This window comes from Anser brachyrhynchus, assembly GCF_964034855.1.
Source record: "Anser brachyrhynchus genome assembly, chromosome: 1".
In the NCBI taxonomy this organism is placed as follows: Eukaryota; Metazoa; Chordata; class Aves; order Anseriformes; family Anatidae; genus Anser; species Anser brachyrhynchus.
This window is the reverse complement of record NC_137694.1, coordinates 7,887,110-7,898,368: the sequence shown is the minus strand read 5'-3', so window position 1 is coordinate 7,898,368 and position 11,259 is coordinate 7,887,110. Positions and strand designations below refer to the sequence as shown.

General features: G+C 44.2%; 1 protein-coding gene across 4 annotated transcripts; it reads right to left on the bottom strand.

Annotated features, from left to right (window-relative positions):
- Window positions 1-274: 274 nt before the first annotated feature.
- SUV39H2 (SUV39H2 histone lysine methyltransferase) lies at window positions 275-10,620 on the bottom strand. Of its 4 annotated transcripts, none has more exons than XM_080555564.1 (6): window positions 10,492-10,590; window positions 9,343-9,488; window positions 7,711-8,382; window positions 6,106-6,252; window positions 4,425-4,554; window positions 275-3,337 (listed from the first exon to the last, which is right to left on the bottom strand). In XM_080555564.1, the coding sequence occupies exons 1-6, from the start codon at window positions 10,553-10,555 to the stop codon at window positions 3,228-3,230; spliced, it is 1,269 nt and encodes a 422-aa protein (XP_080411690.1). In that variant the 5' UTR covers window positions 10,556-10,590; the 3' UTR covers window positions 275-3,227. The 4 variants fall into 4 exon arrangements, with proteins under 4 accessions (XP_080411690.1, XP_080411689.1, XP_080411688.1 ...); XM_080555563.1 differs by having other exon boundaries at window positions 10,441-10,579; XM_080555562.1 differs by having other exon boundaries at window positions 10,417-10,525.
- Between the last annotated feature and the right edge of the window lie 639 nt (window positions 10,621-11,259).

The window sequence follows — 11,259 nt, the reverse complement described above, 5'->3', positions numbered from 1 at the left end:
CTTGTTCCCTTAACAGTAGAATACATTTCCAGGGTGCTTAAGTACACAGGAACCCCATCTGCTTTAGGCAAGTCAATATTGCAAATTTAGACCAGCTCCCCTCAGCCATAAACTGAAAAGGAAACACATGACTTCCTCCGGAGTGCTCAGCTACAGTCCTTTCACTGCTAAAAGCTGGGAATTAAGAGGGGGCAGCTTTAAAGCAAACTGTTCTGTTCCAGCTAATTCTGAGAGGGTAACTTGTTTTTTTCTTTCAAGAATGACAACAACAAGAGAAAAACTAAATTTAATTTATTTTTATCAAAAACTATAGGAAGAGAGCAATACTAGAGATCACACATTATGAAAAGAAAATGTTCCTGAGCTTACAAACTGCATATTCTAACGTACACAGTCCTAAAACATACATTAGAAATAACCAAAGGATTGACTTAACTTTGAGATTAAATAAATAGACAATAGCTTTCTTACAGATGATCTTGCAGCATTAGTTCTGCTACCTCCAAAACAAAAAAAACAAAAAGCTAGAGGATAGAGCACAGGTTACCGGACTCTTTAAGTGCATGTACGCAACTGACCTAGTGGCCGTGACGGTGCTACCAGGCCACAAAGCAAAACAAAGGCAGAGGCTAGGCTGGTTTAGGCTCCTTAAGAAATTGAAAGTAAGTTTCTTCTCCTCTCATTTGGCAATTTTCCCCCTGAACTCGTAAGAACGGCAAGTTTTAAAAGTGACGCAGTGTAACATTACGCTAATTCACCAACTGCAATCCCAAATGCACTGAATATGTAAATATAAACACTGTTTGAACTTCTAAACTAGGAACAGGATCCAGGGACTAATAACTTCAAATAAATACAAACTACTGTTACCTCCCAGGATATAAGTTAAAGGTCCTTTATTTGTCGCACAAGAGGTAACATACACATCCTTGGAGAACAACAGTGTTATTTCAAATGCTGGTGATAACACACACTGCCTTGGGAAAAAGGCAGACACTGAACTCAAGTACAACTAGTAAGACTTTAGCTTTCAAAATGCATTTACTTGTGATTCTTTAAATCGAACTGGGCATAAACACAGCCAAAAAGGGTGTCGGACCATCCTGTCACCTTGCACAGGAGAGGCCAGAGGAACTGATTTGGTAAGGAATCTACTTCTTGCCGCCGCCGCTCCTGCACCGACAGGAAAGGCTGCGGACAGCAGCAGGTTGAGCAGCTGGAGGTGGCAGATTCCATCCACGCGGAACGCACTGCTGACCTGGGCTACATGCAAGGGAAAGCACAACTCCAGACGATCAAGGATCATCTAGAGTTCGGTAACGCTAAAGCTCCACATTCCACCGAAATAAAAAAATGTGAGAGAAATGGCATTTTAAAAATTGGCTGGATTCAGTGTTTATTCAGGTGTGTGAATACAGGTGAGCCTGGTAAATGTCAGGTACTCTGAAATCTAAGCAAACTTTCTCCATTAAACAATATAAAACATCGATTGCAACGCGGATCTCTGTATTGTAGACTACAAAACGGAGCACTTTCGGTGGCCTACGCTCTTCACCCCAACCGTCAAACTGATTTTGCTGTCGTAGCATATAAAAATGTCACTTTCCGCCAAAGAGCCGGATGTTCAGTGCCAATGCAACTGTGCTTCTTCATCAACAACCAACCTGTATTATCCTTTGAAACACTCTTCTTGGAGTGCTAGGAATTAACGTGAAGTTTAAGGCATTTTCTAACTAATTAGGTAAACTGATATATGCTGGGTACTTGACTTCATTCACCTGAGCCAACAGCAGTGCACCTTATAAAGGTAACTAGCTGACCTATGATACATAGCTCGCATCCAGTTATGGAGCAACATAATTCTGCCTGACCCTACCAACATTTACGCCGTTTGTAAGCAATATGCAAGCTTTACAAGCGTTTTATCCGTGAGAATAAAGCCCTTCGATCATCCCGGGACCTTGGCTGGAACTTCACTCATAACCTAACTCAACTGCTCTTCAGTGTTTTGAAGCCAAGCAAAAGTTAGCATACATTACGAACAGATCAAGTCAACTTGAAGATAATCAAAAAAAAAAAAAAAAAGATTCAAGCAGCTGAAGAACTGTGTGTTTCCCAGCCTTTACATTCAAGAACATCTTACAAACATCTACAGCAAATGGGTAGCTCATCCCTAGTCTAACTTCACTGAAGTTAACATTTTTGAAACAAGAAAAAATAGGCCTAGTCTCTTAAAAATCTGTCACTAGGTAAAAAAAGTCACAGTATGTAAAAACTTAATCAGAACCAACTGCTAACACGAATCAATTCCCAGGCTATTGCTGCACCTAACAGGTAACCATCTCCAGAATGCATCAGCTTTGCTAGACAATGGGCTGCTTTCCCTCTTCATTATCTATTTCCAAACCGTAGCCAGTAATTTGTTTCAGCAATGACTGCCAGCTCTCTGCAGCAGGAACAGAACAGCGTACGTTACTGGTAACAGTGCAGTATTTACAAATTCTGTGCAGAACTACAGATCCCCCCTAGAATCTTAACTGAAAGTCAGAACCTAACAAGTGGAAAAGTTCTATCTGTAAAACTTCTAAGTAACGTGACATCAGCTAAAACTGTTCGAGACCTGACCTTACATCTGGACTCTGCTAATACCGATGACTTGCGTGGAGTTCAGCGGACGTTTTGCAGTCTGCGCTCCTGTGAACGCTCATCTAGCCACGCTCCGACGGCCCTCCTTCCCCGTGGGGCAAGAAATGTTATTGCGAATCTCTCCAAGCCTTTCTTTTGTTCAACACCACCAACGGAAAAAAAGCAAAGAAACTGTCCGCTATGATTCAGGACTCGAATTGGGTGTCTCCAGACTTTTCAAGGTACAGAAGATATGCAACACGACTTCATCCCACTGAAATCAGCTCCTAAAATGCCTACACTTTGTAAGCTCACACTCAATATCCAAATCAAGGTACATTTTAAAGAGTTTTCTTACCATACACCTTTCTCCCTCCTACAGAACAGTGCTATAGAAATCAAACTTTAACCTCTGATATCAGTTTCAGCCTGAAACACTAGATCGCTTTCTTTGGCCAATGCCATTTCAGCTACAAACAGAACACCTTCTTTTCATTGTATTCGTTTACATTAGCTGTAAGAATAATATATGTGTGAAAGAAGAGTCTTCTTAAAACACTTTTAGAAGAGAACAAAGTATTTGTGACGTTGGATACCCAAACTCAGTTGAGATAACCTCTGCAACACACAGCTCCACATTTACACACTGTTCTGATCCTCTTTCTGGAGGGGCTGAGACCGTCTGCAGAGTCTGAAGTCAGATCTATCGAACCTGCGGCACAGACAAACACAAGTCAGAAAATTTTAAAAGAAAGACCGAAACCACGCTAGGTATGCAAGGCAGGCAAATGGCTTCAAAAAGTCTCCTACCACCCCAGGTCTTGAAAGAATCGTGCGTGAAGCTATGCTGCGTTCTCCTGACACCCCCACTACAACTACACAACACAGCGTACGTAGCAGCAGAATCCAAGGCTCAACAAACCCGAGCTGTTCATCCCAGTCAGCTGAGACTGCAACGGGCCTTCAATGTGAGTGTCAGACACACCAAAAAAAAAAACCACAACAAAACAAACGGGGACTGTCACACACGCCACAAAAAATGGAGTTTTTAAGAGAGATTTATTTAAGTAAGATAAATTTGTCAGTTCTGAAAGAGAGCTTCTGCAAGACTGAGGCGCAGCTCTGGAGCATAAATACACTTCTTTGGGATGTAAATAGCTGGGCTAACAACACTTCTGTTGTGGCTTAGTGGTTTGCAGGCAAACAAAGCTTAACACACAGAACATGAACGCCAGACAGACTAAAAAGTTTTAGAATGTACCGGGGGGAAGAGAGCGGCGAAGAATTCCCAAATGGAAAAATCAATTATCAAAGAGCTAGTAATATTTTACCAAGAACTGTGTTTCCTTAAGTCAGTAACAATCCCTGCATCCAGCCCAGCAAAGAACACTCAATTTTTGGACTTTCCTTCTTCCTAAACATCTGCAGCACAGGACCTACATCCACAGCTGATGTCTGCAGGCACCACAACACAGTGACACACCTCAGACCACACTCAGCTGTTATAACTGGCTTCTTGGCTGCCACTAGCAGGTGCTTGCAAGGAGTTTCCTCAAAAAGTACCTGAAATGCCACTTTGAATAAAGAAAATAATTTTTTAAAGGTATCCAAACACATTTCTTTACCCTGACCATTATACTGAGCACCCCTGCAACAAATCTTTAAAATAAGCTGCCTTGTCAGAGGTTCCAGCCACAAGCCCCTGCTCTGAGCACCTAAAATGCCGGTATCAGTCAGCCTGCAACAAAGTTAGCCAGTGCCCCGTACCTCCCCCGAGAACAGGTTTGAAATCTGCAGACCTTTCATCTGGTAGTCGAAGGTGAGCTCTTCTCCAGCCTTGATGGTTCTCGTGGAAAACAGTGCTATTCGAGGAAGACGCAGGTCGAGGTTGTCGATGAACACGTTGAAGACTTGGAGATTTGGATCACACTGTAAAGAAAAAAAATAACGTAGTTTCTGGTAAAAAAAAAACAACGCAAGTTTCACTGAAAGGAAGTGGAGGGAATGGCTCTTCTCTCAGTGACAGGAGTCCTAAATGAAGTTATCTTCTGAAATCAACAAGTTCCAGTTTTGAAATAGCATTAAAGGAGAACATTCAGAGTAGAGCTCTTTCAAGAAGATAACCTTTGCACAGTGCAGGGACTACAGGAATATCTAACAGCCTACTTAAAAAAAAGGTACCTTCAAAACATGGCAATGAAAAAAGATGGCAAACAGAACAATTTAACCTACATTCGGGGTTAAGATTTACTTACTAAACCCACAAAAATAATTAAAGCTGAGAAGAGAAGAACAACCTAGCATTTCAAGCCACATAAACCTAAACATAGAATAATGAGCGTGAATGTTGCTTCCAGGTCAGAAAAAAAAACAGAAATAACATTCTCATACTATAGGTATTTTTTTTATTTCTAATTGCTAACCTGCTTGGCTTTTGAGCTATCTGCTACAGGTGAGGAGGAGTGCGTGTGTCAAATAAACCAGGCAGGAACTATAAACCACTTTTTCAGGTTTTCTAGATTAAGTTTAAGCAGTCTCTAAGACAGTTTGTTAAACCATACGCGTGCTTTTCTGCTATTCCACGGTAAAATATAACTCACGTTACAAAAGCAGAACTGAAGTTAGACTTTTAACTCCGCACTCAAGTGCAGGAATCATTTATTGCCATTTCCACAAGTGAGCAATTGCAATTCTAAAACTCTTCTTCATCCTCCTCCCTAACAAGCCTGCATGACACACAAATGATGTCATCAGCTCACCGACCTGAAGACGAGTTTACTTTATTTGTACAACAGTGACCGCAGACCTCGTAAACACCGCACCGTTCAGAAATACATCATTCCTGAACTAAAAACACGTAATTCCTTTACAGATGCAGCTCAGCCTTTGTGTTGTAGGTACTTGAATTGGATAGGAAATAAAACACAACAAAAGTTTCCTACGGAAAATGTACTTTCAGGTTCTCTGGCAAATTTAGATTTGATCCTAAGAAGGGGAAAAGGTATCTATCTACACAAGAGAAATGCCAAAGAAAACAGCAATTTTTTTCGTCATCCACTAATGTTTGAAGGATATTTGACGCACCCTCTCCTACCCTGCCCTGCTACAAAATAATGCAGCAGCTCCGTCGTCTTCAACTCCTCACTGACTTGATCAAGTGTTTCTCGTGTGTTACGCCTCTTCGTTACTTGAAAACCAAACAAACCCTATTTTGGTAGTGCAGTGACTCCCCTAGAACTACCAGCCGTCCACCTGATGCAGCCTCACGTTGCCGGATTTGCGCAGGCAGCCTCACTCTGAGCAAGGCTCAGTATGCCACTCTATTTATTATATTCTGCTATGTGACTGGACTGTGTTGGAATAAAACACGCTACTTCAGAAAAACGGTGAATATGACATTAAAATATTCGCAGCAGGAGAGCATTTCTGGCACGACTGGGGTGATTCTGTCAGCAGCTGGGATATAAAACAAGGCCTTACGCTGTGATTCACAAAGTGGGACACATTTCCATAGCGAGCCGCATCCACTGTAAATTCGTCTGAGTCATAGTCCAAATCAAACAAGTACGTATTGCCCTGGTTGTCATAGAGCTGGCCTCGTCTCTCTGCTTCCTCACTTGTAATCACCTAAAGAGAGAGAAAAAAGAAACCTGCATCATATTATTAACTATTACTGAATTAAAACAAACATCACAATCAAGTCAGGAAAACTTTGCTTAGGAAAAACACCACGTTTGCTGTCTGGTGTAACTTGTCTACGGCCGGTGCACTACTTTGTCTCAGGAAAAGAAAAAATCATCGCCTGCATTAAGTGTTTTGATGAAGCCAAATAAACCGTTCCTACTTGGAGTTTCTAGACATACTATTCTTTCATTAGACCCACAAAGCCTTTTTTTAACTGCACGTAAAATTTGGAACGACAGTTACCAGTCTTTAAAACTCTTCCTGTGACTTTTGGCTGTAATGAAAGATGCTGTCGCCTCTGTGGAATTCCTGGTTTCACAATAACTTAGGTCTCCACACCACTTTGCAAAGCTGAATTTATGAAGTTAAGCTTTAAAAACTTCACCTGCAGCCTGTTACTTTGAATGTATTCTGTTGTGCACCATCAGCAAAAAAAAAAATATAAATATATATCACAATTTGGCAGCAGGACAGATAAAAGAAGTAACAGAATTGGACAAAAAACCTCAAATTTTTCTGACAGACCAAATTTGAGAACAAAACAAATTTTGAAAACAAATTTGAGAACAGTAGGGAATCACCAGATTCACATGAGAGGATAAACGTACTCTTTGCTTTCAGCAACAGAATTCTGCACTCACAACAGTCTCCTGTAAGTTTACGAGGTTTTATTAATAGGCTATGAACCTGACAAGTTAGCAGATTCGGGGCAAGAATAAATACAATGAAGACCACAAACATTTTTAAGTGGGGACAGAATTATTTTGAATCATCTTATTAGCAAGGCAGATACGTGGCAGAAGCACACCAGAGTGGATCAGAGAGGCTGCCAGGAGCTACTGGTGTAAAGATCCCTGAAGCAGAACAGAGGCTGAAAGAGGTAACACAAGGCAACACAAAATCTCGAGAGTAACTCCAGGTCTGCACTTCGCAACATTAAAGTTCTGCTTTGGAACAGCATGAGACAGATTATCCAGACAAAACAGAAAAGGGACCGAGACTGGGTGGGGAGTTTGGTAACAACTGTGCCTGGGGAACAGCAAAAACTACAATAAAGATAAGGGAAGAATGAGGAATGTGACTGCCAGGAAAGAAAAGGACTCATCTTTAGAAATACTGCTAGGGCACAAATCTCCAGGAATTCTGTAAGGACACAAAGGATGAGTGTTCTCCTCGCATTCAGCCTTTTACAATTGCTCTGGAATGGAGAACATATTGGACAACGTAATTTCACTGCCAGCTTGAATGTCTAGTCAGTGTACTCCCCTGCCCAAAAGCAGACTTCTCTGTTACACAGCAAAAGCCAGGAAGCGTTAAAACCAAGAGAAAGCTCATCAAGATTTTCTCCTATTTCCTCCTCCTTCACAGTAAATGATCAATCCATATGAGATAAATACATACCTCTCCGACATACTCCATCACGAAACTGTTGGTTTTAATTTTCTGGAGGGTTTTTACTCCCCAGCCTCGTCCATTGTTAGTTCGGAAGATGCAAAGAGAATACTGCGTGCCTTTCTGTACTATCCTATTCGGGCAGTTGGGACCGCACCTACAAAATGAGTTGCATTCATAGATGGGCAAGCCAGGCTGGATTTTCAGCTTCTTTCTTTTATTATAAGCCAAAATAAAGCCAGCCTCCTTTGGACAGCACTTCTCAGCAGGGCAGTCTGAGCATTCACAGCCAGTCGTTATTCCATTGATAACATTTATTCCCGGAGCAGGTTTATACTCGTTAATGTAGTAGAAGTCTAAAGGAGGACCTTCGAGATCCACAGTGTTTTCTACGAGAATCATTCCTCTATGATTCTTTTTCCTGTTGAGTTCTTCTTTCCATCTCCGCAGAGCTATTCTTTGCTTAGCCTTCCTCACAATGTAATCTGCGACCGCAGGTTTCAAGGCTTTAACATGGTTTCTCACTTTCAGTGCTTTGCCTTCTTTCACTCGAGATAAGTATTCGTTCTTGTCACTAAGAAAGTTTTGAAGAAGCAACGGACAGTTCAGATTTTTCTGAGGCTCCCAAGTATTTGAAGACTCTGGCCATCCTTTCCATTTCACAAGATAGTATTCCGTGCCCTTGAAATACAGAAACAGATGCAGATTTAGCCGCGCGTCTGTTTACTGAAATCCAGAGTTCCGCAGTTAAGAAATGCCACACAGTACAGAAGGTCTTGATGTCCCCAAAACAATTAGAACTGGGGAGAAAGGGAAAAATCAAGTTTGCTGTTGGCAAGTTAGCTTAGAGCACAACTTTGGATACTCCACGTACCTCCTCTAAGGGCAAAGAAATACACAGCTGTGAAGCACTCAGGTCACTAATCTTAAACCAGGAAGAGGCTAGTTTCTTAAAGCAGTTAAGCAAATTAAACTATCTAGTTGTATAACTCGTATGCACGAGCAGAATATAGTCATATCACATACAGAACAAAAAAATAAAATCCTAAACTTACCAAGCAAATGTCTAAAAAACTCTATCTGCCCTGTATCAACCATGCTCCTAAAGAAGCAATCCGTTTAAAACACTTAACATTGTATTTACAGTCGAGAAGCACGCGCTTTGCATGTATTTTAAAAGGGCCAAATAGCCATAGTAAATGTAACAAGGCCAAATCCTGATACTGAATTTCACTGGCAAGAACAAGCCGTAGGAATCCAGTGGCAGCACATGGCCCTAACTCATCAGACAGACTACAACATTCGAGAGAAAAACAAAGTTAACCTGCAAATAAAGAAGCATCGTAATACGTACCAAGCTACAACCTAAAAGCATCAGGGTTTTGCTTCTAGATATGCAAAGGTGAAGCATTCTGTATTCCAAAATCTCCGTAATTTCAGAAGAAAACTTCCTTCAACATACTGAAAGAGGTAACTACACCGCTTTCTGTTTACAGTTCAAAGTTTAAAAGATATTTCATGTGATGTCATCAACAGCTTTGTACTTGCAGCCTGTTTCTTTATATTATGAACAAAACTACCTTTGTCTCGCTTCCAAATTTCAGCTGAAAGAGTGATCAAATCGGTCTGTGTTTCTCTTACCTCTTCTACCTTGTAGTCACACAAATATTCCACCTCATAACTCTTTAGACTCCTGTTGGTGATTCCAATGGATTTACATCTGAGATTTTCCTTCCTACATAATTCTTGGAGGGTCTCAAGTGAAGCTAGACATGGCACATACCAGGCTACAATAAGAAAATCGGTAAAGAATCCTATTTAATGTCTCGGCTGAGTTGAAACCGTTATGCACTCCACGTGCCTCAACCCAAAGTCCCCGCGGTACCACCTGTGCCAGCAGCCTCTCGCACACCTACGGCGTCTCTCCAACCTCACCCTAAGGCTCAGAGCAGAAGCACGGCGACGATTCCCTCCCTGAACCTCGGCTCGGCGTGCCTGGCCGCATACTTACACGGAACAACCAACGCTCTGGAGGGCAGGCGCTGCCGCAACACCCTTCCAGGGGCAGAAAGCGCCTTAAGACCAAGGGAGAGCGTTTCCCTACGGCGAAAGCATCCCGTAACGAGAGGCACAGCTCCGAGCGAGCCTCCCTTCTTCAACGGGACCTCCGAGGGGACCGCCGCAGCCCTGCAGCTCGTGAGGGGCGCGGAGGGGAGCCCGGCCCCTGTGACGGGACCACGGTGACCGACGGAGTCACGGCCCCGAGGCTCTTCCAGAAGGATCGCAGGGCTGGAGGGAGGCTGCTGGGGGCTGAAGGGGCAAGGGGGGGGGGAAGGGAAGTTCGGGAAGTCGGTGAGGGGCTGGGGGAGGAGGAGGAGGATGAGGAGAATGAGGAGGATGAAGAGGATGAGGAGGAAAAGGGGAGGGAAGGGGGGCGGCTGCCTTTCCCCCAGCCCCCCTACAGCAGCCCCAACCCCTCTCCCTCACATTTACCTCAGGCACACCCCCCCCCCCCCCCCACAGCACCGTGCTCAGCCCTCCTCGGCCGCTGGCGAGGCCTCCAACCTCCAGCCTCCCTCCCACGACCCCAAAAAAAAACCTCCCCAACCCCCCCCCCCCCCCGCCCCACCACCACCACACCGCCGAGCCCGGCTGCAACGCTCCTGCTACGGGAGGGGGTGGGAGGGCTCGGCGGCGGTTCCCTCAGCCCCGAACCTTCCTCCTCCTCCTCCTCCTCACCCCTCAGCGAGGCGGAGGGGAAGCGAGGGGCTCGGTGTCCGGCGGCCTCACCTCCTGGCCAGCCCTCCATCTTGGAGGGGGCCGCAGGCGCCAGGCGCGGGTTGGGGCCCGCCATGCTCCGCCCCCCCCCCCCCCCACACTCCGTGCAGCACGGGGCGGGGCCATGGCGGCGCCTCAGAGGCGGCCCCGTTCTCCCCCCCCACACCCCCCGTCACGTTTTGGGGGTGTGAAGGGAGAAAGGAGAGGGTTAGGGGGTGGGGGTGAGGGCAAGGGTTCAAGGTTCTCTGACTACGTTAAAAAATTAGGAATAAAGCGTTTTTCACCCTGCTTTAAGGTACACTTCTTCCCCCCCCCCCCCCCAAGACACTCTCTCCCTCCCACACTCTTCAGGACTCCTCCACAGAAACAAACCCACAAAAGCAGCAGCTATACGGAAAATTAACCCCCAACAAGAAAGTATAGCAAGACTCTCCCTACTAATAATAAAACTCTCACACCAAGCTTTAAACCTAAACTGTATGTTAAAGCAGCTTTTACAGATCTTACATGAAGTTTTAAACCTAAAGCATATGCTGAAGTGGCTTTTACAGACCCCATCTTTTTATTGTGTGCCAGGTGAAGGAAGGCCCAGGCTCCTTCTCTTTGTTCACTCTCAGCATCCACACGTGGGGCAGAGGGAACGGGAGGCCCTGAGGCCCCTCACTAGTGCTCTGTCGGATACTGACCTCCAGAGTCAAAAAGGGAATAGTTCAGGCACTTTGAACCAAAAATATATTCTCTCACAATACACTTCCCAGAAATGAGGTCTGCTGTTCAAGT